The following is a 25,421-nucleotide window of genomic DNA, read 5'->3' on the forward strand; positions in this document are numbered from 1 at the left end:
TCACCCACCTGCCTCCCCATCCCCTCTGGGGACACCCGGGATGCGGGACCCCTCAGGTGCGGCACACACCCATCACCCTAAACCCCCTGGTACCCATGCCGGTGGGAGCAGCCCCCCCTTCCTCCCCCACCGCCTGCCTTGGCAGCTCCCCCCTCTTCCAGCTTTTTTGGCAGAGCGGAGCCGGCTTGGAGAGAGCAGCGAGGAATTGGGAAAAAAAAAAATAAAAGTGGGGGGGGGAAGGAAAAAAACCCCTCCCCGAGCAGGCAGCCCAATCGGCGGGAGAGGCTCGTGTGTGTTTGGCCTTTCCTCATGACGTAGTGTCCTGTGCCTCTCCCCCCTCTCCTTCTCCTTTTCCCCTCCCTCCTCACCCCCCCCTCCCCTTCCCCTCGCATCCTTGGAAGCAACAATTAAGCAGCTCTGGGATAAAACACACAGCCCGCGGGAGCACTGGGGCATTGCTTCAAGAGATGGCAAGGCAGGCAGCTGCACCCCTCCTCCCCGGAGTCCTCCTCCTGCTCTCCATCCTCCCGGCTACTCGGCAAGGAGGTAAGGAACGAAATCCTCCTTCCCGAGCCCGGCCAGCGCCTCGCTCCGGCCCTTCGGAGCGGGCAGCGGGGCTGCGGCACCCGCATCCTCCGGGCACCCCGAGCGGGGACAGTCACCCGCCCTGCCCTGCCCCGGGGACATCCCCCAGGGTGGGCGGGCAGGCCCCCGCTGCCCCCTCCGCCTGGGCTCCGTGCTCCCCGCACCGCCGGGAGGTTTGTGCCGAGCCCGGCTGGGGTGGCATGTCACCGAGGGTGGTGACACCGGGCAGTCGGTGACGGCACCGCTGCGCCAAGCGCTTGTCAGGGGGAGGCTGCGAGGGGTGTCCTGGAGAGAAGCTTGGGGACACGAGAGGTCTGGGGACACGAGAGGTTTGGGGACACGAGAGGCTTGGGGACCTGAGAGGCTTGGGGACACGAGAGGTTTGGGGACACGAGAGGCTTGGGGACACGAGAGGTTTGGGGACACGAGAGGTTTGGGGACATGAGAGGCTAAGGAACACTCAGGCAGAACACCAGGGGTGGCCACCAAACTCCCGCTTAAAAGTGCGCCTTAAGTGTGCTTAGAAGTGCTTGGCCCGGGGGCAGTGGCAGCTGTCACCCCGCGGAGCGATGGCAGCGGGGGCGATGGCAGAGGGGCGATGGCAGCGGCACCGGGGGCGGTGGGTGGCTGGCAGCAGCCGCTGCCCGGTGTGTGGCCGTGACAGCCCCGGGGCTGCTGCAGCTGCGGAGCTCGACCCACCCCAACCGCAGGCTGGGGGTGCCGGGGCCCCTCACACCGCCCTCACTGCCCTTGTGCCACCAGCGTCGGGTCCCTGCGGCCCCAGGCTGTGTGACAGGCCAGCCCGGCAGGTGCGACACCCCGGGCCGGGAGGGGACAGCCAGCGCAGGGCTCTGGGTCCCGGCTGTGTCAGCCCCGGCCAGCGCAGCCGCTGGGGGACCGGCCCTGTCTCGGGGTCGCACTGCGGGCTGAGCTCCCACCCAGGCACAGATTCACCCCCAAACCGGGCAGAGGGCTCTGAGGAGGCGACAGCACCGCCAGGGAGGGACAGTCACCTCCGGAGAGCCGGGGGCTGTGCCAGGGAGAGCGTGTGATGGGCACAGCCACCATCGGCCACAGGGTCCGTGCCGGGGCTTGTCGGACAGAGAGGATTGAGGAGCAGAGGACGAGAGGGGGACGGACACCGTGGAGGGCTGGGTGGGCACCGTCTGGGCCACCTGTCCCCAAGGACAGAGCCCTGAGCAGCTCCATCTGCAGCTCACGGGACCCCGAGCCGGGGCTGGCTGTGCGGGCAGTGGGACCCCAGAGCCGGGGGCTGCCTGGGAGCTGCTCGGATTGTCGGTGCCTGATCCTGCTCAGGGTGCTGGCTGCGATGTGCTCAGTCCCGGCCACTGTCCATCCCTGGCAGTGAGGGAGATGTGGCTTGCTGATCCAGGCTGCCTTTGCTCTGACCCTGCGAGCTGTGGCCAGCTGGGACAGTCTCTGGAGGACTTTGGAGCCCAGGCGAGACCCTGCTGCAGTTCCCGAGCAGTTCAGTTCAGCTGACCCCACTTCAGACCCCGGCTCAGTCCCCAGGGGTGCAGCTCCCAGAGGAGGTGACCTGACTGGAGATGGTCCCAGTGCTGGTGGGACACAGGAGAAGGCTCTCCCATGGCTGGGCAGTGTGTCTGCAGCCTGGTGTGTCAGCCCTGCTCCTGGTGCAGCAGCTCTCAGGAACAGAGCTGGCACAGAGGCACGGTGACAATGCTGAGAGGGGATCCCAGGGGCTGGACACGGTCAGGGCCGTGTCCTCCAGCACCGGCTGCCACTGCAGCTCCAAATCAGCCTGGCAGGAGAGGGAACCCTGAGATATTCCAGGGCTGAGGGGCTCATACCCAGACTGTCACCTCAGAGCAAGGGGCTGAGCTGGCAGCACTGATGACAGCCCCAGCAGCAGGTGGGGATCAGTTCCAGGGGATCAGTCCTGGGGAGCAGAGCTGTGCTGGCACTGTGGGGACCTGCACAGCAGGACACAGGACACTGCAGGGGGAAAGTGCCGTGATTCCCTGAACGTGCCGAGTGCCGCCTATCCCAGCACCTGGAGCAGGGCATCCATCCCTCAGTGCTTCCATCCATCCATCCATCCATCCATCCATCCATCATCCATCCATCCATCATCCATCCATCCATCCATCCATCCATCATCCATCCATCCATCCATCCATCCATCATCCATCCATCATCCATCCATCCATCCATCCATCCATCCATCCATCCATCATCCATCCATCATCCATCCATCCATCATCCATCCATCCATCCATCCATCATCCATCCATCCATCATCCATCCATCATCCATCCATCCATCCATCCATCCATCATCCATCCATCCATCATCCATCCATCCATCATCCATCATCCATCCATCCATCCATCCATCCATGATCCATCCATCCATCCATCATCCATCCATCCATCCATCCATCCATCATCCATCCATCCATCCATCCATCATCCCTCCATCCATCATCCATCCATCCATCCATCCATCCATCCATCCATCCATCCATCCTCCATCCATCATCCATCCATCCATCCATCATCCATCCATCCATCCATCCATCCATCCATCCTCCATCCATCCATCCCTCCATCCATCATCCATCCATCATCCATCCATCCATCATCCATCCATCCATCCATCCATCATCCATCCTTCCATCCATCCATCCATCCATCCTCCATCCATCCATCATCCATCCATCCATCCATCCATCATCCATCCATCATCCATCCATCATCCATCCATCCATCCATCCATCCATCATCCATCCATCCATCATCCATCCATCCATCCATCCATCATCCATCCATCCATCCATCATCCATCATCCATCCATCCATCCATCCATCCATCCATCCATCCATCCATCCATCCATCATCCATCCATCATCCATCCTTCCATCCATCCATCCATCCATCCATCCTCCATCCATCCATCATCCATCCATCCATCCATCCATCATCCATCCATCATCCATCCATCATCCATCCATCATCCATCCATCCATCCATCCATCCATCCATCCATCCATCCATCCATCCATCATCCAACCATCCATCCATCCATCCATCCATCCATCCATCATCCATCCATCATCCATCCATCCATCCATCCATCCATCCATCCATCCATCCTCCATCCCTCAGTGCTTCCCGTGTGGAGCACAGGGGATCCCCTGGCAGTGACACCCCCAGGAGGGACAAGGGGGATGGCAGGGAGGTCCCAGCCTTGCAGGCTCTCGGGAGCAGCTTGGGTGAGTGCTCAGCAGGCACTGGGTGTGCTGGCACCCAGCCTGGGGCTGTGGGGACCCTCCGAGGACAGCCGGGGTCCCCAGGTGAGGCTGGGATGGCATCTCCCCTTCCCAGCTGGAGCCCGGCCTGCCGGGGCTGCTCCCTCCCCTCACCACTGGCAGGGTGCAGCTCGTCCTCCAGCGCTCAGAGATGAAAGCTGGAGCTTCAGGGGGGCTGGAGAGGAGCCAGGCCCCAGCAGCAGCCCCCCCGCTCCCCCCGAGCTGCTACCAGTGAGCTCGGCCCGGGACGCATCACAGCTTCAAAGTCGCTTGGAGACTGAATGTTTCCATAACTTTCTCCCAAGGAAAAGAAAACAGCGCAAGGAGGGAAGAGGGGAAGTGGTGGTGGTTTCACAGCGGGGCTCCTCCGGGAGCGGGTGCCCACGGGTGCACAGAGGGGGGATTCATCAGGGTGTCCTGTGGTGGATTCTCCATCCCGGTCTCGGTTTCAAAACCTATGGAATAGAGAAATCCTGTGCATTTCTGGCTTGTGAAGGGAGCTGCAGGAGGTGGTGCAGATAGAAATGGTGCAGCTGATCCAAAGGGGATCGGAAGCAGCTCTGGCAGCAGAGCAGCATGGATATCCACACCTGTGGATGGAGCTGTGGGGAGAGAATGTCCCAGTCCCATAAACAAGGGGACTCCACACAGATCGTGAGCACCTCCGTGGCTCACACCCTGACACAGCTGGGGCTGCACAAGTGGCTGCAAATTCCCTGGCCCCCGGATTGAGGAGCCATCCCTGGGGTGGGATGCAGGCTCACAACCAGCCCAGCCCAGGAGACAGGCTGGGAGCCCAGGAAAATCCCCTTCCCAGGGTCCTGGCAGGCTCAGAGCAGAGGCAGCACAGAGCTCCCTCAGCACTGGGAAGCTGCTGACTCAGTCTCCCCTTCCCTGACGTGCCAAGGGAATGGGTGGAGAGGACAAATTGGAGCACACAGACCCCAAAGTGAGCTGGGAGCTGCTGGCCCTGGGCAAGGATAGAGGTGGCCAGAGAGCCATGGTCAGAGCCCAGTGTGGTCAGGCTGCCACCAGTGTGTGGGCTGTCACCAACACCCGTGCTGTACAGGGGAAGGGACTGGAGATGTTGGGGGATCTGGAGCGAGCCCCTGGCAGTGCCTGCAGCAGGGAACAGCCCTGAGCTGGGCTCTGGGGGAGCAGCTTGTGAGGATCCAGGGCAGTGCGGGTCCAGCTGTGCCTGGCAGCAGAGCTGGTCAGGAAGGGCTCTGGAGGGAAAGGTTTGTCCCCACAAAGCCACTTGGCACCAGCACCCAGTCACCCACCCCATTGCCTCCAGGCCATCCCTCCTCCTGCCAGGCCTTGCTGCCCTCCCTGACCCGGGCAAGGCAGGTAGAACAGCTCAGCCTCTGCAACCCTCCCAAATGTGTCCAGAGCTGGGTCTCTGGGATGGTGCCTGGGGAGGGGGCAGTGACAGTGTCACCACAGAGGGACCCCCCTGGCAGGACCCCCAGTGCCCCAGGAGGGTGGTGATGATGATAAAGGGCTGAGTTTGGCAGCTGTGGCTGTGGGCAGGTGACACCTGGACATTTCTGTGCTGCCCACGCTGCAGGGAGAAATCCTTGTGCCAGCTTCCCTGGGAGTCTCCATCCAGCAGCACTGGCACAGGTGACAGAGGGGTAGGGGAGGTCAGTCTGGGTCCCCACTGTCACCCCAGCACCAGGACCTTGCCTCCTTTTGGGGCACTGAGGCTGGTGGGTGTGATGGGGGCTGAGCACCCCCTCCGGGGTGGGGACAGTCCCTGCAGGTGCCCAAGGTGGAAGGGACTGTGGACACGATTCTCTGACCCTGAGACAATTTCAGCCTCTCAGGGGCTCATCTGTTCCCAGGGGAAAAGTTCCTGGGAACAGTTTTCTCTCCAGGATTGTGTCGTTGTAAATAGATAATATTTCTCAAAACAATACTGGACACACGTTCTTGGTGTGTTTTCTCTGGTCCCACCAATGGGACCAAAGGGGGTCTTGTTCCTTCTACCAGTCAGGATAACCTGGTCAGAGGATCTTTATAAGGGCTGAGAAAATCCTGACATGAAAGCTTTTCTTCAGCTGTGTGTCAGGTGGAGAACCCTCAGTGCATCGTGTCCATCAGAGACATCTGGCACCCAATGTGGGGCACCAGGATGGCTGGGGATGGACAGGGACAGCCCCTCAGTGGTGGCCGTGCCTGGAGCCACCCCCGGTGCAGCTGGGGCTGATGGAGCAGCCCTGGCTGTTGGATGGGGCAGGAGCCGGGAAGCAGAGCTGGACAGGAGCCAGCCCCATGTCCCTCCCTCCTTCCCAGGCGGGGCCAGGTCCTGCTGACTCCTCCTCCGAGCTGCCACGCCTGGGTGCCAGCTGGGGCACCTCTGAGCCCTGTCCCCCTGTCCCCCTGTCCCCCTGGGCAAGCAGGAATGCAAGGAAAGGCAGGGACCTGCTCCACATCCCAGCTCCTCTGCAGGGAGCAGCAGGAGGAACGCCCTGCCCCTGCCTCTGGGGGATTTAACGAGGGTCTCTTCTCTTGCAGGGGTTCCTGGTGCTATCCCGGGAGGGGGAGTCCCAGGAGGAGGCTTTTTCCCAGGTAAGGGGACATCACCCTGTCTGCAAGGATGGGCAGGTGTCTGGGGGTTCCTTTGAAGCACCAGGGAAGGCTGGGGACCTGCCAGCCAGGATCAGGTGACATGGGGACACCCTGTCCGGCTGCTGAGCATGGACTCAGCCCCACGGTGTGGGGACACCGCTGGGTGCCGGTGCCAGTGCCAGGCTTACCCAGCCCTGGCCACAGGAGGTGCTCAGAGGTCACAGCCTGTCCCCAGAGCTTCAGCCAAAATCCTGGGGACATCCCAGGGGGGTTCCCGTCCTCTGAGACCCGTGTGAGCCTCCGCAGGGACCCCGGGAGCCTGGGTGGGTGCTGGGTGCCCCCGGGAGCAGTGCTCACACTGTGCCCTTGCTCACAGGTGCTGGAGTTGGAGGTTTGGGAGCAGGTGAGTGCTGGGAACCCCTGCCAGGCTGTGCTGGGCTGGGGAGAGGGGCAGGATGCCCAGCAGATCTGCCTTGTTTGGGCAGGGGGGCTGCCACCAGGCTGGCCCTGTCCCACGTGTCCCCCTGCCCGGGGATGCTCAGAGGGAGGATGGCTCTGACCCCTCTCCTCTCCCCTAGGACTCGGGGCTGCAGGAAAACCTCCCAAACCAGGTAAGAGCTTTTCCTGGCTCTCACCACCTCCAAGCACGCCAGTGGCCGGGACATTTTCCAGCCCCTGCTGCCCTCAGGCTGCTCCCCCGCTGGCCAAGGCACCCCCAGCGCTGCCCTGCCACACTAATCCTGCCACAGCCTCCACAGGACCCCCTCCCCTGCCCCGCTTCGGCGCTGTCCTCCACCCCCAGTCCCCCCAAACCAGCCTTTGGGGGTTCTTGCTGCCTGTAAAGCTGTGCCCGAGCTGCTGGAGGAGATGCAAAGCCGGGAGCCAGTGTCCCGCTGGGGAGCTGGCAGCGCCTCCGGCTGCCTGCCATCGGGGCCGAGCAGCTTTTGCAGAGGCTCCTGCAGCCCACGCTGGGCTTTGCCTGGCCCGGGAGCGCTGGGGAGAGGGGACAGCAGCGGGGGAGAGGGAGGATGCTGGCAGGAGGATGCACAGCTGGAGAAGGCACAGCTGGAGGGCACCGAGCCTGGGGCAGCAGGGACTGAATGTGCCTCTGCTGGGGCCAAGAGAAATGATGGAATCACAGAACGGCCCGAGCGGGAAGGGACCTTAAAACTCCTCCAGTTCCACCCCCTGCCATGGCAGGGACACCTCCCACTGCTGCTCCCAGCCCTGTCCAGCCTCAAGGGCACTGCCAGGGATCCAGGGGCAGCCCCAGCTGCTCTGGACACCCTGTGCCAGGGCCTGCCCACCTCCAGAGCAGAGAATTTCCTCCTAACATTGAGTCTAAATCTCTCCTCTTTTGGTTCAAAGCCCTGTCCCTTGTCCTGGCACCCTCTGCCCTGCTGATCCCCATGGAGAGGTGCTGGGGTCCCGCCGTGCCCGGGGCAGGGACACCCCGCACCTCCGGCCCCCTGAGCCGCAGTGGGAGCCGCAGCCCGAGCTGGGGCCGGCAGCCTCCGTTTGCTCAGATTTCAGCTCGTGGAAAGAAAAACAAGGCCCTTTATTTCGGCATAATTAAAACCAAACGCGGGGCGGCCCAGCCAGAGCAGTGTCCGCGCCCAGAGCCAGCAGCACTGGAATTTGCGCCTGGAGGGAGCGAGGGCTGATGAGCCCCAGATGTTGGAAGGCAGCGCTGGCCAGAGAGCGAGGGACTCATTCCTCAGCCATAAACATTCTGCTCCCATCCCCGTGTGGCCCGGCAGGGTGGGAGGTGTGTGAGGCACGGGGGACAGGAGGGAGGACCCAAGTGCTGGCAAGGACATTTGTCACCCGTCCCTGTGGCCGTCCCTGGGCTGTTCTCCCGTCCCCACGGTGCCACAGGGGCTCCTCTGCCCTCCGGGCCTGGCCACCCCCCCCTCACCCCGCTTCTCTTTCCAGGCCTCGGAGGACTTGGGGGACTCGGCCCCCTTGGCCTGCAGCCAGGTGAGCACTGACCACTGTCCCCCCTGCTCCAGGCGATGTCCCCAGAGAGCCACCCTGGGGACAGCACAGCGCTCGTCCCCATCTCCACAGCTCTCCAGAGTGTGCTGGGCGGCTCCCACCTGGGCTGGGTGCCCTTCCCAGAGGGACGCAGACACCCAGCAGGCAGGATGACATCTCCCACAGGGGGGTGACCCTGCAGGACAGGAGGCCCCTGGGGTCCCTGCAGGGCCAGCAGCAGAGGGGCAGTGATGCAGGGGTCAGCCAGGAGCTCCAGGGGTGTCAGCCAGGAGCTCCAGGGGTGTCAGCCAGGAGCTCCAGGGCTGGCAGGTGTTGTGTGTGCCAGGTGGGACGTGGATGGGAGCAGCAGTTCGGGGGATGGACAGGGCAGTGCCCGCTAACACCGCCAGCCCTGGCACTGCCACGCAGCCCCCCCCGCTCAGCACCGCCGTGCCCACCGCCGGGGCAGGACAGCCGGGCTCCAGGGGTTTTTAGGGATGCTGATGCCGGTTGTTCTCCCCACAGGTGCGGGTCTGTTCCCCGGAGCTGGCTTCCCCGGGGCTGCGTTCCCCGGAGCCGCCTCGGCCGCGGCGCTCAAGGCTGCTGCAAAAGCTGGTGAGTGCTGGGGGGGTCTGGGCAAGGTGGGCCCGGGGCAGCCCCCAGGGACCCCCGGTGTCCCCTGGGTGTCTGGGCCAGGACACGTTTCCCCTGGAGCCGGGGCTGCGGGCAGGAGCTGATGCTGTCACAGTGACTCGGGGGGACCCTGGCACGGGGGCATCGTGCAGAGGGCAGAGAGCTGCCCGGTCCCTGTGCCCAGTAAGGGGGACCTGGTCACCCCCCAGGGCCATCCTGAGCTTGTCCCTTCTCTGTGGCCCTGGTACACCCCTCTTCCCAACGCCCCCAGGTGCTGGCATTGGAGGCGTGGGTGGAATTGGTGGTCCCGGTGGCCTCGGGGTCTCCACAGGTAGGAAACGCCCCTCGCTCCCGGCAGAGCCAAGCCGGGGGCAGAGCTGTCCCTGGGGTGGGCAGGAGCCGGGCAGGGCTCAGGGGTCTGTGCTGCCCGCAGGTGCCGTGGTGCCGGGCGCGGTGCAGCCCGGCCTGGCTGCCGCAGGGAAACCCCCTAAAATACCAGGTAGGTGATGGCCCCGGCAGGGCCGGGGCGGGGAGCGATTCCACCTGGCCCCTCATCCCTGAATTTCTTTTGTCTGCAGGTGCTGGGATTCCTGGAGCTTTTCCGGGCGGCGTGCTCCCTGGCGCAGGTGAGCTGGGGGTGCCCACCCTGCTGTCAGCACCCCAACCTTTGAAGGGGATCCCACTCCTGCCAGCAGCACCCCAACCTCCGAGGGGATCCCACTCCTGCCAGCAGCACCCCAACCTTTGAAGGGGATCCCACCAGCAGCACCCCAACCTTTGAAGGGGATCCCACTCCTGCCAGCAGCACCCCAGCTCCGAGGGGTCCCTATCCCATGCCAGCACCCCCCGTGGGGACAGCACCCTGCCCTGCCTCCCGCTGCTCCCTGCAGCTTCCAAACCCCTTGGCTGAGGTGCCAGTGACATTTCCACCGTGCCAGAGGCATGGGGGGACCCGGCACCTCCATCCCGTGCCAAGCCTGGCGGGAGCAGACAGCACCAGCACTGCAGAGGAGCTGGCACAGCTGCCAGGGCTGGCGGTGTGGGAAGGAAGGGGAGGAGGTGGAGGGAGAGAGGAATTCCTCAGTGCAAAGTAATTTGGGGGAGGAAAACTTGTGAAAACAAGATGTTTCGACACTGTCCGAAGTGTGTTGCTGGTCAGGAATGTCTTTTCCATGTCTGAAAATGCTCCAGTTATAATGAAAGACATTTGTAAGAGGGGAAAAAGAACCCCAAACCAAAAGGAAATTCAAAACCCAAAAATCCAACCCAAATGACTGCGAGGCCAAAACACTGTCTGCCACCCCTGAGGGCTGGAGAGCCCTGTCTGGCCCCAGGCCACCGAGCATCGCTGGGGCAGGGAGCACTGGCCAGGCCTGGCTGGAGCTTTGCTGTCACCAAACCCCTCCTGGGTGTTCCCTGCAGCTCCCAGTCTGTTCCACAGGCAGCTCCAGGCCTGCAGCAAACCCCTCCTGGCAGCTCCAGGTGGAGGCAGCTGGCACAGGGCGGTCCCAACGAGAGATGGGGGACAGGGCTTTGGAAGCTGGGTGTGGGGGTCTTGGGTGCCGGTAACATCCCGAGGCCCCAGCTCACCCCGCTGGTCTGTGCTCCAGGTGTTCGCTTCCCTGGCGTAGGGGTGCTGCCCGGAGTCCCCACTGGAGCTGGAGTCAAGCCTAAAGCCCCAGGTAGGTCCCTCAATCCTCTTGGAACTCTGGGGTGGGTTCAGGGCTGGCTCCAGCTTGGCACCCCAGCCCATCCTTTGGGATCACAGCCCTACAGGACGCTTGGCCATCCTAAGGCTGAATTCACTTGGGTTAATTTGGGCCTCCAGGAGCAGCCCAGGGCTCACACAGTTGTCTTTGTGTTTCATTTTAGGAGCTGGAGCCTTTGGAGGAATCCCTGGTGAGTGTCCCGTCTCTCTTGCCTGTCTTTCTCTTCCTTCCTGAGCCTGTTCCTCACAGCTGTGGTCTCCCCACACCAGAAGATGCCTCAGGGCTTCCCAAGCCCCCCACTCTGCTCTGCTGGGGTGCCCTGGGGCGCTCCCCTCCCTCCAGGACTGGTGGCAGCCGTGGCGCGGGCTCCAGGTGAGAGTCTGCTGTTGGTTTGCAGGACTGGGAGGTTTTGGAGGTCAGCAGCCTGGTGTCCCTCTGGGGTATCCCATCAAAGCTCCTAAGCTGCCAGGTAAGCTCCACAGCCAGCAGCGGCCTCACTGCGGGTGCAGGATCCCCAGCAGAGGCAGGAGAAGGACCCGCCGTGCCCCGGGGCTCAGGTACGGTGCCCACAGGTCCCCAGGACCTGTGCTGGCCCTGGGCCAGCAGGACAGAGCCAGGGGCTCTGCTGTGCCCTGCCTGGGGCAGCTGCTGGGCTGCTGCAGCCGCTCCTGCCCCCAGGACATGAGGACGGTGCTGTGCCTCGCCCCTGCTGTTGTAAGGTAGGAAGGGACGTGTTCTGGGGACACGCTCTCACCAGGCCACCCTGGGATGTCCCTGCTGGCACAAGGCACAGCCCTTGCAGGGACGGTCTGTGGCTCCTGGGCTTGGGCATTCACCTGGGCCAGGTGTCCTGGCTCAAGGAGCTGTAGCTGGGGCCACCTGGGGGTTTCAGGCAGGTGTTCCTCCCCACTGCCCACCTGGCCAGGGCTCAGCCCCAGCCCAGGTCAGCCTGGGGGAGCTCAGCACCTCTTTCCCAGCCTGGGCTGCTCTGGACACCTTCCCCTGCCAGCCCTGGGCCGGGTGCCAGCTCTGCCTGTCCCTGGGCAGACAGTGGCAGGGACAGTGGCAGGTTCTGTGCCCTCCAGGGGCCATGCTGCCACCTCAGTGCATCCTGAGGATGGGGCAGCCACATCTGGGCAGGGTCCCCATCCCTGGGGAGCTGGGCAGTGCACTGGAGATCTGTGGGCATTTCCCCATGCACCCAAACAAGTTTCTGGAGGCAGGAGAGCCTCGGTGGGAGAAGCCCCCCCAGGCAGGACATCCCAGCCCAGCTCCAGCCCCAGCAGGGCCCGTGGCAGGGATCCCCAGCTCGCTCTGGTTTCCTGCACTGGAGCAGAGTTATGATCTCTGTGGAGACCCAGCCCTGCTGCCAGCACGCCCTGACTGGGTCCCAGCCCCAGGATAGGGACCAGGACAGTGGGGGTGTCTCCAGACCTTCCTGGGGTGCTGGGGGATGCCAGTTTGTCACCTCTGGGGGCTCGGGGCTGGCAGTGCAAGGACAGACTGTGCTGCTGGCTGTGGAGGCTCCTCTCTTGGTGCTGCAGGTGGATCCGGGGCTGTCACACGTGGGGCGTCCCCTGCACTGTCCCCACTGCAGGAGATCCAGGCTGGGAGGGGATGAGGGGACAATGGGACAAATAACGTTTTCAGTGGAAAGCCATCTCTTTAGATGACGTGCTCCTGTGCTGTCCCCAGTCAGGAGGTGGCTCTGAGGTCATCCACCTCGCCGAGGCTGAGGTCAGGGTCCCATTGATGCTGCAGGGATGGGGACCCCTCCCCAGTGTCCAGCTGTGCTCGGGTGACATCGGTCTGTGCAGAGCCCTTGCAGTGCCCCCCGGCAGCTCTGCTGACATTCCCATGGGCACAGCCCCAGGGCAGGGGCTGCCTTCCCATCCTGGTGGTGGGGAGCTGGACTTGGGCCCGGCAAAACCCTTGGAGACCCCAGGCTTGGACTTCTGGCCCTTGGAGTCACCTCTATGTGTGTCACCCCTTTCTCAGCTTTAGGGTGAGCAAGGTGCTGATAAGGTGTCCCTGGATGGGAAAGGGTGGCCCTCAAGGCGAGGGACACCTCAAGGCAAGGGACACCTCAAGGTGAGGGACACCTCAAGGCAAGGGACACCTCAAGGTGAGGGACACCTCAAGGCGAGGGACACCTCAAGGCAAGGGACACCTCAAGGTGAGGGACACCTCAAGGTGAGGGACACCTCAAGGCAAGGGACACCTCAAGGTGAGGGACACCTCAAGGCGAGGGACACCTCAAGGCAAGGGACACCTCAAGGTGAGGGACACCTCAAGGCAAGGGACACCTCAAGGCGAGGGACACCTCAAGGTGAGGCTCACCAGCCTCTGCTCACCAGCACCAGTGTGCTGCAGTGGGACACCGTGGGACACCCGGCAGGATGGAGGGAAATCTGGTCCCCACATGCTGGCTGCCAGGAGGGGATGGCTCCTCATCCAGCTCTGAGGAGATGCTGTGCCATGAGTAATTGTGTCCTGGCTGCAGGCAGCCACATCCCTGCCCACGGCCCCCTTGCTGGAGGCGCTCTGCACGCCGCCTGCAGCTCGAGGTGTCCCCCCGGAACGTGGCAGCCCATGGCCTGGGCTGCTGGCAGCAGTGATGGCAGCTGGGAGCTGCTGGCTGCTCCACGGTCCGTGCTGGGCCAGGGGCATCCCTGCGCCATTCCCAGCGCTGGGATCCGGCTCTTTCCAAAGGAGACATTTCCCTGGCCGTGATGTTCCAGCTCATAATCCCTCCCCATCCCTTCGCACTGACCTCCTAATGAGGTTGTGATTCAGCCCAGGCTCCCAAGCCCTGATTCCAATTAAAACCTTTCCTTTGGAGCTGGCCAGGGTGCAGTGGGCTGGGTACAGCTCTTGCCGTGGAGCTCCCGAGGGACCCCTCTGGAACGGGCTCAGGGGAGGCTCCTGCAGAACCAGCTTCAGGCGCCACAGCCCTCGGCCAGGGCTCAGAGGGGGTGGCTCTTTCAGTCACCGCTTCCAAGGTGAGGCAGAGCAGCACCTCCTGGCCCAGCTCCACCGCAGGGGTTTGTATCCTGGAGGATTCACTGTCACGATGGACGGAGCCCCTGGGCTGGGGCACAGCCCTGGCAGAGCGGGGCCACGCCGTGGGGCAGAGGGGACAGGGCCAGCAGCAGCCAGGTGCTAACCCCTCCTTCTCTCCTCTCATCCCCAGGTGGCTATGGACTGCCCTACACCAATGGTAAGCTGCCCTGTGCTGAGTGCTCGTGTCCCCACTCCTTGTGGCTCCACTGGCTGCCACTGTCACCCCATAGCCACCGACCCTCAGGGTGGTGTGAGGGATATCCTGCTCCCAGGGTGAGGTGCTCCCTTGGGCACCTCGTGCCGTGCCCGTGGTGGCTGTGGACCAGCCTGGGAACTCAGCCCTCCCGGCATCCCTGGGAGCTGTTAATCCACAGGATACACCCTGAGCCACTCCAGCTCCGGACAGGGATGTTTGAACTGGGATCTCGAGTGGGGAGGAGCTGCCTTTGGCATCCCCGCGCATCCTCTGGCGCCAGGGGAAGGAGATCCAGGGGATCCCTCCGTCTGTCTCGTGTCCTCCCCCCGGCCGGTGCCTGACCTGGCTGTGCCCTGTGTTGTGATTGCAGGCCTCAGGCCCGGCGGGATAGGAGCCGGGCTCCTGGCAGGGAAGGCAGGATACCCCACCGGGACAGGTACACGGGGACCCCACGGCCCCAGGGTGGGGACTGGACGGGCATGACAGGGGACCCTGCCACCTTGCTGGCCCCTGTCCGGCTGTCTGGGGACTGCAGGGACACCTCCCACAGGAGTGCCCGGGGTCCCTGTGGGGTGGGGGAGCTGAGGTGGGACTGGCCTCAGTGCCTCAGTGCCCCAGTGTCCCTGTCCCTCCGCAGGTGTCGGAGCACAGGCGGCAGCAGCGAAGGCAGCAGCAAAACTCGGTGAGTTGCCCTGGGTGGCACAAACAGCACCCATCTCCCCGGCAGGGAGCTGCTCCCTCCCTCCCTCCCTCCCTCCCTCCCTCCCTCCCTCCCTCCCTCCCTCCCTCCCTCCCTCCCTCCCTCCCTCCCTCCCTCCCTCCCTCCCTCCCTCCCTCCCTCCCTCCCTCCCTCGCAGCCCCGGGAACGCTGGCTGTGTCCCCGTGTCCCCGTGTCCCCGTGTGTGTCCCCGTGTCCCCACACATCGGCTGACAGAGCTGTTCTGCCGCAGGAGCCGCTCTCCTGCCCGGGGTCGGTGGCATCCCGGGAGTCGCGCCCGGTGTTGGCGTCGGCGGAGTCCCAGGAGTTGGAGGTGAGGCGATGAGAGGGCTCTGCCCTGGGGCTCGGGGAGGGTCTCCTTCCCTTATCCCTTATCCCGCATCCTCACCCTGCCCTGGGGCTCGGGGAGGGTCTCCTTCCCTTATCCCGCATCCTGACCCTGCCCTGGGGCTCGGGGGTCCCGTTCCCTTTTCCTCACCCTGCCCTGGGGCTCGGGGGGTCCCGTTCCCTTTTCCTGACCCTGCCCTGGGGCTCGGGGGGGTCCCGTTCCCTTTTCCTGACCCTGCCCTGGGGCTCGGGGGGTCCCGTTCCCTTTTCCTGACCCTGCCCTGGGGCTCGGGGGGTCCCGTTCCCTTATCCTGACCCTGCCCTGCTGTCCCGGCAGTTGGGGGACCGGCAGCGGCGGCAGCGGCGGCAAAGGCAGCGGCAAAGGCAGGAGCTTTCGGTGAGCTCGGGTGATCTCTTGGCTCGGGGAAGAGCCGAGCATCGACACCAGGGGCTGTGTGGCTCCACAGCTGCCCCAGCAGCCCCGGGCCCATCCTCGGGGTGCTCTCCCTGCCCCCTGCCCCGGCTCCAGGAGCTTTCCCAGGAGTGATGAGGGGCTGAGGGGCCCCTGGGGACGCAGCAGCTGGGATGGGGCACAGCATGCCCGTCACACACGGTGTCTCCAGGAGATGCGGGTTTGCCAGATGCCAGCGGGGTGACCGGGGACACGGTGTCTGTGCTGAGCTGTCCTTCCCCACTGAGGGATGCTCCTGGTGATGCAGATCTCCACTGCTCTCCTCCTTGGCTCTTCCGTGGGAGAAAAGTGAGGAGCAAATCACACCCTGGAGAATGCAGGGAACACGTGCCAGCTCTGGCTGTACAGCCACAGACTGGGGGACACTGGAAATCCCAAACATCCAGGGTGGCCAAGCCCCTGATGGCTGCAGAGAGCTGAGAATCAAATTCCCGGGTGCATCCCAGGGTCCCTGTGAATCTGCTTTAGGATGAGTGAGGAGCCCACCACAAAGCCAGTACCCAAGAGACTCCTGTGACCAGGGCAGACCATGTCCCCAGGGCTGGCAGAGAGGGGTGTTTGTGGGGTGTCTGACCATTCTGCTTCCCTCCAGGTCCAGGGGCCGTGCCCGGAGTCGGAGGTGTCCCTGGCTTGGTTCCTGGCGTTGGAGGTGTCCCCGGGGCGGTGCCTGGTGTCGGAGGTGTCCCCGGGGTGGCAGGTGACTGTTCCAGGAGCCCTGTCCCCATGGCCTGGCTCTGTGGGGCCATGGTGGCTGAGGGTCCCTGTCTCTCTTGTCCCCAGGAGTGCCATCGGCAGCAGCAGCAGCAAAGGCAGCTAAGTATGGTACGTGCTGTGTCCCAGCCCTGGGACCCCTGCCCACCCTGACACACTGGGGGGCACAGGGTGTCCCCTGAGGGGGAATGGGGAATGCTCAGCCCAGCTCCTGCCTCTCCCAGCTGGGCCTGGCTCCATCTGCAGGGCAGGACCTTCTCCCTCTCTGGGGTTTCTCCAGGCTGTCTTGTGGAAGTGAGCATTGAGCCCCAATTCATGGCTTTGGACTCATCTGAATTCTCTGCTGGGGTCTCTCCTGGATGAGGCCATGGATGCTCTGCTCTCCTGGGCACAATGACGAGACAGAGCCCTGGCAGGTCCCACCTTTGAGCTCCTGCTGCAGCCAGCTCTGATTTGTCCCCTCTTGTTCCCGGCAGGCGCCGCCGTTCCTGGTGTCGGTGTGGGCGGTGTCCCCGGCCTGGTGCCCGGAGTTGGAGGTGTCCCTGGCTTGGTTCCTGGCGTTGGAGGTGTCCCCGGGGCGGTGCCTGGTGTCGGAGGTGTCCCTGGGGTGGCAGGTGACTGTTCCAGGAGCCCTGTCCCCATGGCCCGGCTCTGTGGGGCCATGGTGGCTGAGGGTCCCTGTCTCTCTTGTCCCCAGGAGTGCCATCGGCAGCAGCAGCAGCAAAGGCAGCTAAGTATGGTACGTGCTGTGTGGGACCCCAGCCCTGGGACCCCTGCCCACCCTGACACACTGGGGGGGCACGGGGTGTCCCTGGATCACTCCTGAGGGGGAATGGGGAATGCTCAGCCCAGCTCCTGTTTGCTCCCAGCTGGGCCTGGCTCCATCTCCCGGGCAGGACCTTCTCCCTCTCTGGGGTTTCTCCAGGCTGTCTTGTGGAAGTTGAGCCCCAATTCATAGCTTTGGACTCATCTGAATTCCTGGATTTTGTGCAAAATCTGTTTTCCAGCAGCAGACCTGGCACAAGATCTGGTGCTCAAGGGTTCAGTGTTGCTGCCAGTAGGGCAGAGATTCCTGGCAGAGGGGCCCTCGCCCAGGGTCACTGCCCTCCAAACTGTGTTGGAATTGGTGGGATGGTGGGATCCATCAGGTATAATCACCCCCAAAGAGCTCAGTGGAGATGAGGGACGTGGCCAAAGAGCAGGGCAATCTGGAGCCTGGGCCCAGGGAGGAGGCAGAACTGGCCCTGGGGTTCCATGCAGGACTGACTCGCACGTGCTGCTCCAAAGAGCAGAGCCAGGTTGGTGCCTGGCCAAGTCCCAGGACTTTCTCCTCCACTGCAGAGCCCTGGGAGTCCCCAGGAGGAGCCATGGTCAATGGTAGCTCTCCTTTGAGGGTAAAACCACGGATGTCCCCCCCTCTTCCATTTCTCTTCAACATTTTGTAGGAAAAATCCCTCCACATGCCCAGGGAAGGATGGGATTGAGGAATTTGGGAAGGAACTCGTCAGTGGCTGCTCCTGCTGAGCAGTGTCCCATGAGGAGAAGGCTCTCTAATGCTTCCCTTGCAGAAGTGACCTGTGCTTGTCCGTGTGGTGCTGTGTGTGCCAGCAGGTCCCGGCTGTCGGTGCCCTGGGCAGCTCCCCAGTGTGACCTGTGCCCTGTCCCAGTGCTCCCAGTCACCTGCTGGGGGGACACAGCCACCTCTCCGCGGCCTGTCCGGCTGCCAGGCGTGATGTCCCCATGACAAGGAGCACCTGGGAGCACCTTGGGCCCTTGTGAGGATGAGGGTCACTGCGGTCCCCTGCTGGGGCCAGCAACTTCCCGGCAATCGCTGGCAGAGTCACGCGGCCGATCCCCGCTGGGGTCTCTCCTGGATGAGGCCGTGGATGCTCTGCTCTCCTGGGCACAATGATGAGACAGAGCCTTGGCAGGTCCCACCTTTGAGCTCCTGCTGCAGCCAGCTCTGATTTGTCCCCTCTTGCTCCCGGCAGGCGCCGCCGTTCCCGGTGTCGGTGTGGGCGGTGTCCCCGGCCTGGTGCCCGGAGTCGGAGGTGTCCCTGGCTTGGTTCCTGGCGTTGGAGGTGTCCCCGGGGCGGTGCCTGGTGTCGGAGGTGTCCCTGGGGTGGCAGGTGACTGTTCCAGGAGCCCTGTCCCCATGGCCCGGCTCTGTGGGGCCATGGTGGCTGAGGGTCCCTGTCTCCCTTGTCCCCAGGAGTGCCATCGGCAGCAGCAGCAGCAAAGGCAGCTAAGTATGGTACGTGCTGTGTGGGACCCCAGCCCTGGGACCCCTGCCCACCCTGACACACTGGGGGGGCACGGGGTGTCCCTGGATCACTCCTGAGGGGGAATGGGGAATGCTCAGCCCAGCTCCTGCCTCTCCCATCTGGGCCTGGCTCCATCTGCAGGGCAGGACCTTCTCCCTCTCTGGGGTTTCTCCAGGCTGTCTTGTGGAAGTGAGTGATGAGCCCCAACTGATGTCTTTAGATTTAACTGGATTCATGGATTTTGTATCAAATCCATTTCTGGCAGCTGATCTGTTGCAGGATCTGGTTCCCAAGGACTCGATGCTGCTGCCATTAGGGCAGAGATTCCTGGCAGAGGGGCCCTGCCCAGGGTCGCCATCCTCCAAAAACTTGCTGGGCTTCAGAAGCACATGCAACTGGATCCATCAATCCCTGTCCTGCCCCGCTGGGGTCTCTCCTGGATGAGGCCGTGGATGCTCTGCTCTCCTGGGCACAATGATGAGACAGCCCTGGCAGGTCCCACCTTTGAGCTCCTGCTGCAGCCAGCTCTGATTTGTCCCCTCTTGCTCCCGGCAGGCGCCGCCGTTCCCGGTGTCGGTGTGGGCGGTGTCCCCGGCCTGGTGCCCGGAGTCGGAGGTGTCCCTGGCTTGGTTCCTGGCGTTGGAGGTGTCCCCGGGGCGGTGCCTGGTGTCGGAGGTGTCCCCGGGGTGGCAGGTGACTGTTCCAGGAGCCCTGTCCCCATGGCCCGGCTCTGTGGGGCCATGGTGGCTGAGGGTCCCTGTCTCGCTTGTCCCCAGGAGTGCCATCGGCAGCAGCAGCAGCAAAGGCAGCTAAGTATGGTACGTGCTGTGTGGGACCCATGGTCACCGCCCTGCAAAACCTGGTGGGATCGTGAAACACATCCCACAGTTTCTATCAGGACACAGAACTGATCCTTGTCCTGCCCCGCTCGGGGCTCTCCTGAAGTGGTTGTGGATGCTCCGCTCTCCAGGCCACGATGAAAAGACAGAGCCGGAAGAGGCCCAAGCTTTCACTGTTGCTGCAGTGAGATCTGACTTCTCCCATCTCCTCCCTGCAGGAGCTGGTGTTCCTGGCATTGCTGGCGTTCCTGGTGTTCCTGGAGTTCCTGGTGTTCCTGGTGTTCCTGGTGTTCCTGGTGTTCCTGGTGTTCCTGGAGTTCCTGGCGTGCCTGGGGTTCCTGGTGCTGTGCCCGGTGTTGGAGGTGAGCAGATGGGCTGTGAGCAGCTGCTGCTGGGGGCATGCTGGCCTGGGCAGTGCCCTGACTGTGTCCCTCGTGTCCCCACAGTGGGTGGCCCGGCAGCAGCGGCTGCAGCCAAGGCTGCGGCAAAAGCAGCGGCGATCGGTGAGTCACCACTGTCAGCACCGTCACCACCGGCTGTCCCAGGGAGGGAGGAGGTGTGTTGGCACACAGGGGAGTCGGGGACACCCCGGTGCTGTGGAGGTCAGTGGGATTCCTGCTGTGCAGTCTGTCCCCTCGGACACATCCCTGAACCTCTCTGCAGGAGCAGGACGCGTGCCCGGCGTTGGCGTGCCCGGCGTTGGCGTGCCCGGCGTTGGCGTGCCCGGCGTGCGTGTGCCTGGAGTGGGTGTGCCTGGAGTGGGTGTGCCTGGTGCCGGCGTGCCCGGTTTGGTGCCCGGGATCGGTGTTCCAGGTGAGATGGTGCCCAAGGGATGCTCGGATGTCCCCAGCAGTGCTGGCCACGCGCATTCCTGACCCTGTCACTCCCTGTCCCCCAGGAGGTCCGGCAGCCGCTGCCAAAGCAGCCGCCAAAGCAGCCAAGTACGGTAAGCTGGGATGTCTCTGGGTTGTGCCTCATGTCCTGTCTCCTGGCCATCCCCAGCCCAGGCTGCTCCCCTGCCAGCGCTGAGGCCCAGCAGTGCCTGGGCTCCTTGGGGTGAGGGATGGGGTCCCCGAAGGGCTGAATGTGGGAGGAGGTTCTGGCTGGGTAATGGCTGCTCTCACAGAGCTGAGCCTTGTGGAGTGTCCAAGTTCACCATCCAAACACCACCTTGTACATTGACTCATCTGCACCCTGTTCTGCCCAGCCAGCCACACCACCACCACCACCTCAGTGTCCGTCTGTCCCCTTCTCTGTCCATCCATCTGCACCTCCTCCATTCATCTATTCAGTCACTCCACATCCACCCACATACCCATCCATGTATCCACATATCCATCTCACCACCCCTCCATCCATCTGTCCATCTCACCACCCCTCCATCCATCTGTCCATCTCACCACCCCTCCATCCATCCATCCATCCATCCATCCATCCATCCATCCATCCATCCATCCATCTCACCACCCCTCCATCCATCTGTCCATCTCACCACCCCTCCATCCATCCGTCCATCTCACCACTCCTCCATCCATCCATCCATCTCACCACCCCTCCATCCATCCATCCATCCATCCATCCATCCATCCATCCATCCATCCATCCATCTCACCACCCCTCCATCCATCCATCCATCCATCCATCCATCCATCCATCCATCCATCCATCCATCCATCCATCCCTCCATCCATCCATCCATCCATCTCACCACCCCTCCATCCATCTGTCCATCTCACCATCCCACCATCCACGTATCCATCTCACCATCCATCCAGCCATTCATCCATCCTACCATCATTTCAACCACTTCTCATCCAGCTGGATGCCCATCTCATAATCCATCCACACATCTCCCCCCTGCCCCCACGGCCTGCCATGCCCTCTCATCCAACTCCTTCTACCACTTTTCCTCCTGAGCTGAAGCCCCAGCCCTCCTGTTTCTCCTTGCAGGAGCAGGTGGCCTGGCTCCCGGCGTGGGTGGCCTGGCTCCCGGCGTGGGTGGCCTGGCTCCCGGCGTGGGTGGCCTGGCTCCCGGCGTGGGTGGCCTGGCTCCCGGCGTGGGTGGCCTGGTTCCTGGAGTAGGTGGCCTGGTTCCCGGCGTTGGAGGTGTCCCAGGTGAGGAGGAGGAAGGCAAGGGTGGGGGCAGCCTGGCTGGTGTGGGGGCAGTCCTGGGGGCAGGACAGGCTTGAGGAGAACCTCAGCAGTCTCCCCTGGGGGGATGCAGACAAGGCCTGAGGGATGGGCTCTGCCCAGGTTTGTTGTGAGGCCTCCCCAGGGTCGCTGATCTCCCCTTGCTGTCTCTGCCCAGGTGTTGGAGGTCCAGCAGCAGCAGCCAAAGCAGCAGCCAAGGCAGCCAAATTTGGTGAGTCAGTCCGGGTCTCAGTCTCCCTGCCAGCCCTGGAGAGGCATTGAGCGGTGCAGGGGATGGGCACCCGGGCCTGGCACATCATCCCACACGAGCAGGGGATCACACCTGCTGCCTCACCCCTCTCTCTGCAGGTGCTGGGGTTGGAGGGGTGCCCGGTGTGGGCGGAGTGCCCGGAGTGACCCCCGGCGTTGGTGGCGTGCCCGGCTTGGTGCCAGGGGTGGGAGTACCTGGAACTGGAATCCTTCCCGGGGCAGGTACAACGCTTTGTCCCCCCCTGCTTGGGGACAGTGGTGGCTGGGAATGCTAAAAGCCACATGAAGGGGTGGCAGGGAGGGATGTGTGTGGAATGGAGGGCGGTGGCTCATGAGCGTGGTGGGGGGGTGACCGTCCTAACTGTGGTGTCCTCGCTCCCTTTGCAGGCATCCCCCAAGTAGGGGTGCAGCCTGGTGCTAAACCTCCCAAATTCGGTACGTACCCCTGCCGTGCCCCTGCCCCAGGGCCGCCTCGGACTGTCCCCGGGCACTCTCCTCCCGTGGCCATCGGGGTGCTGACCTCTCCTCCTGTCCCCTGTGTGCCCACGGCGCCCCGATGGCCCCAAGGCGTGGGAAGTGGTGTGCTGTCACCCGTGGATGCAAAGTGCCACCTGTACCCCTGCCCTGGACGTGCTGGGGACAGTTTTCCCCTTCATGAGTCACGCAGGGGCTGCAGCCCCTCTGGGTGCTGTGAGATGGGTGCTGGGGACTCCCAGCATGGGGGGCAAGGCCAGCCTGGCAGGTTGGGTGGGGGTGGGGGGCGCTCCGGGCTGGGGGGACAGGCTGTGGGGGGACAGGCGTTAACGGTGTCTCTCTGGCAGGTGTTCCTGGGGTTGGAGTCCCAGGAGTTGGTGGCCTCCCAGGTGAGTGCTGGCAGTGGGGATGTGCAGGAATGCTTCCCTGGGGGGTGGAGCTGGAGGAATGCTTCCCCTGGGCACGGGGAGAGCGGGGTGCCCCAGGAAGGACGGGCACGCTTGGGACTGGGTGAGGAGAGGATCAGACACTGCCCCACTGTCTGTCCCTGCTGGTGCTTACCCGGGCTACTCCTCCTAGGTGGCCTAGGAGTCGGTGGGCTCGGAGCTGGTGGCCTCGGTGAGTGACTGGTTCTGGGTGCCAGGGCTGAGCTGCAGGGAGCAGCAGCAGCAGCAGAGAGCTGGCAGAGCGATGGAAAGCAAAGGGAGTCTGTGGGTCACTCCTGTCCCCTCCCAGCCTCACAGTACAATCCCACCCCACACCGTGCCTTGTGCCACCTGCCGTGCTCCCAGGGATTGCCACTGCTGGGCAGGGACTGAGGGCCACAGCACCAGCCTTGCCCATGCCGTGGGAACAGGGGATGGTACAGTACCATGTCCCCAGTGCGTGGAGATTCAGGTCCCTCCTGGGACGCTCTGGGCCCCTCCTGAGGGGTCTGGCTGTGGCCCTGGGGTGCACTGGTACCCCACTCTGACACAGCACTCTTGTATCCAGGAGCCGCTGGGAAACCTCCCAAGCCAGGTAAGGGACAGGCAGAGGGGCTGGAGGAGTGACTCCAGCCCCTGCTCCCATCCACATTCCCACGGCTGTGCTCACGCTCCCCACCCTCACTGAGGCTCACCCACCTGCAGCTTTTGGTGCTGGGGGGCTGCAGCCAGGTGAGTGCTGCAGTTTGGGGCTGGTGTGGGAGCGTGTCCCCTGCCCTGCCACAGCGGTCCCCGCTTGCTGCCATTCCCTGCTGGCACACGGCTGCCTGGGAGAGCGCTGGGAAGCCAGAGGGGTGCCAGGGTGGGGACGGCAGCTTTGGCATCAGCGCCTGCCCCTGGAGTAAGCGAGGGATCCCAGCCGAGCTGTCCCCGTTCCACGGGAGGGTGGCACTGCTGTCACTGGCTGTCACCGGCTGTTGCTTTTTCCCCAGGGGTTGGAGTTCCCGGCTTCGGCGTCTCACCGATATTCCCAGGTACCACCGCCAGCTCGGCACCTCCGCGCACAGCCGGGACCTGTGCCGGGTCCTGGCCGGTTCATGGGGGCTGGGGAGGGACCCCCGGGGCCGGGGAGAGACCCTCGGGGCTGGGGAGAGACCCCCGGGGCCGGGGGGCGTGGGACAGACAAATTGGGGTGCCTGGTGCGTGCTGAGGGCTTCGCTCTCGTTTCAGGTGGGGCCGGCGGCCTGGGATTTGGCGGTGAGTATCCATCCCCCCGGCACGGCGTTTCGGGGTGGGGTGCGCGGGTCCTGCTCATTCCGCTCCGCCTTCCCCCTGCAGGGAAGCCCCCCAAGCCCTACGGAGGAGCCCTGGGAGCCCTGGGCTTTAGAGGTGAGCGCGTTCCCCGGCTGGCAGGGCGGGTTGTGCCCCCTCCGTACCCCCTCCGTGCCCCCTCCGTGCCCCCCCGGCCGTGCGGGGTGCGGGCAGCGCTCACCCCGCGTTCGGTGCAGGCGGCGCGGGCTGCGCGGCAGGGAAATACTGCGGGAGGAAGCGAAAGTAACGCTCCGTCACCGATCACCTCATGAACTTTGGTGCTACTGCATGGTCCAGAATGTAAATCCGAAGCAAAGCTGAGACACCCCCTCCTCAAGCCCCGGAGCCCTCCCCGTCCATGCCGGGGCCGTGCCCGGCCCCGCGTTCCACGGGGGGACCCCGCGATCCCCGGAGCGTCCGGGGCCCCCCGGCCTCGGTCCCGGCAGGGAGCGCGGAATGAAGTGCGGGGAGCAGCCGTCCCCCTTGGTGCTATCGCTCTCTGCGGGATTTGGGGGGCCCTCCGCAGCCCCAGCGCTGACCCCCGGGGGCACACAGGATGGGGGGCTCCCCGCATCGGAGGGACGGGCGGAGGGAGGGAGGGAGGGAGGGAAGGGGATGCCGGCGGCGGGGGCTGTGCGGGTGGGGGTGGCCCCGGCAGCCTGGCCCGGTCCCCGCGCTCCCCCCGCTCTGGGGGGGCCGCGGGCAGGAGGGGCTCGGTCCCTTCACGTTGCTCACTTTGCTATAACTGGGTGGGACGCCCTATACAGAGGGACTCGCTTCTGACAGACTAATAAAGGACAAGTTTTTAAAGGATTCTGGCTCCGTCCTGTGTCCCTGACCCCTCCCCGTGGTGGTGGCAATAATGCGGGGGTATAACGCGCCCCACCCCGTGGCACTGCACAAGCCTGGAAACTTGGGTCCTTGCTTCAATGTCACTTGTCCCACTGCATGGTCACAGCCCTGGGACACACGGGAGGGGTGGGGGGACAGCCGGGGACCCTAGGGGTTACCCTGCCTTTTCCCACAGTCACAAGCCAGGGTCCCAGAGGGAGGTCTGTGCCCTGGCCTGAGGTGTCGGGGACATCTCTGTCCTGTCCCAGTGTGACAGGCTTGGGAAAGGTCTCTGCTCTGACTCACACTGGGGCCTGCGGGTGCCGGAAGATGTTCGTGCCTTGTGACCCGGTGACAGCTTAAGGACCAACGGGGCTGTGCCTGCCCTTGGTGACAGCCCAGGGGTGACATCCATGTGCTGTCCCATGGAAACAGTGCGAGGAATGAGGGGGACATCCACACCCTATCCCACAGTGACAGGCCGGGGACCCAGGATGAGGTCCGTGCCCTCACAGTGGTGGTGGCCTGGGGACGCAGGGAGATATCTGTGCTCTATCCCGTGGTGACAACGTGGGGAATGAGAGGGACACTGATGGTGACACCCCAGGGCGAATGAGGA

The 25,421-nt window shown here is 64.0% G+C and overlaps 1 protein-coding gene across 13 annotated transcripts; it reads left to right on the top strand.

Annotated features, from left to right (window-relative positions):
• Positions 1-343: 343 nt before the first annotated feature.
• On the top strand, positions 344-24,560 carry ELN (elastin). 13 transcript variants are annotated; one of them, XM_086859190.1, is made up of 40 exons: positions 346-546; positions 6,399-6,452; positions 6,829-6,855; positions 7,031-7,063; positions 8,388-8,432; positions 8,955-9,044; positions 9,334-9,393; positions 9,496-9,561; positions 9,641-9,688; positions 10,673-10,744; positions 10,935-10,961; positions 11,169-11,240; positions 13,965-13,991; positions 14,401-14,466; positions 14,668-14,712; positions 14,981-15,061; positions 15,413-15,472; positions 16,140-16,244; positions 16,328-16,369; positions 16,735-16,872; positions 16,956-16,997; positions 18,250-18,387; positions 18,471-18,512; positions 19,078-19,215; positions 19,299-19,340; positions 19,580-19,723; positions 19,808-19,864; positions 20,025-20,174; positions 20,260-20,307; positions 21,312-21,476; positions 21,670-21,723; positions 21,861-21,983; positions 22,149-22,196; positions 22,583-22,624; positions 22,815-22,853; positions 23,229-23,255; positions 23,653-23,694; positions 23,891-23,917; positions 23,999-24,049; positions 24,169-24,560. In XM_086859190.1, exons 1-40 carry the CDS (start codon positions 468-470, stop codon positions 24,216-24,218), a joined length of 2,706 nt encoding a protein of 901 aa, XP_086715316.1. In that variant the 5' UTR covers positions 346-467; the 3' UTR covers positions 24,219-24,560. The 13 variants fall into 13 exon arrangements, 12 of the variants coding, with proteins under 12 accessions (XP_086715327.1, XP_086715316.1, XP_086715317.1 ...); XM_086859191.1 differs by lacking the exon at positions 23,229-23,255; XM_086859194.1 differs by lacking the exon at positions 14,401-14,466.
• Positions 24,561-25,421: the final 861 nt, after the last annotated feature.

The sequence above is a fragment of the Cyanistes caeruleus genome, chromosome 21, assembly GCF_971803275.1.
Source record: "Cyanistes caeruleus chromosome 21, bCyaCae1.hap1.1, whole genome shotgun sequence".
NCBI lineage: Eukaryota > Metazoa > Chordata > Aves > Passeriformes > Paridae > Cyanistes > Cyanistes caeruleus.

Coding starts and splice junctions, on each gene's coding strand:
- ELN (XM_086859190.1), top strand. CDS start 468: ATGGCAAGGCAGGCAGCTGCACCCCTCCTCCCCGGAGTCCTCCTCCTG. Junction 9,394..9,495: donor TGGCCTCGGGGTCTCCACAG/GTAGGAAACGCC, acceptor TGCTGCCCGCAG/GTGCCGTGGTGCCGGGCGCG. Junction 20,175..20,259: donor GCCCGGGATCGGTGTTCCAG/GTGAGATGGTGC, acceptor CCTGTCCCCCAG/GAGGTCCGGCAGCCGCTGCC.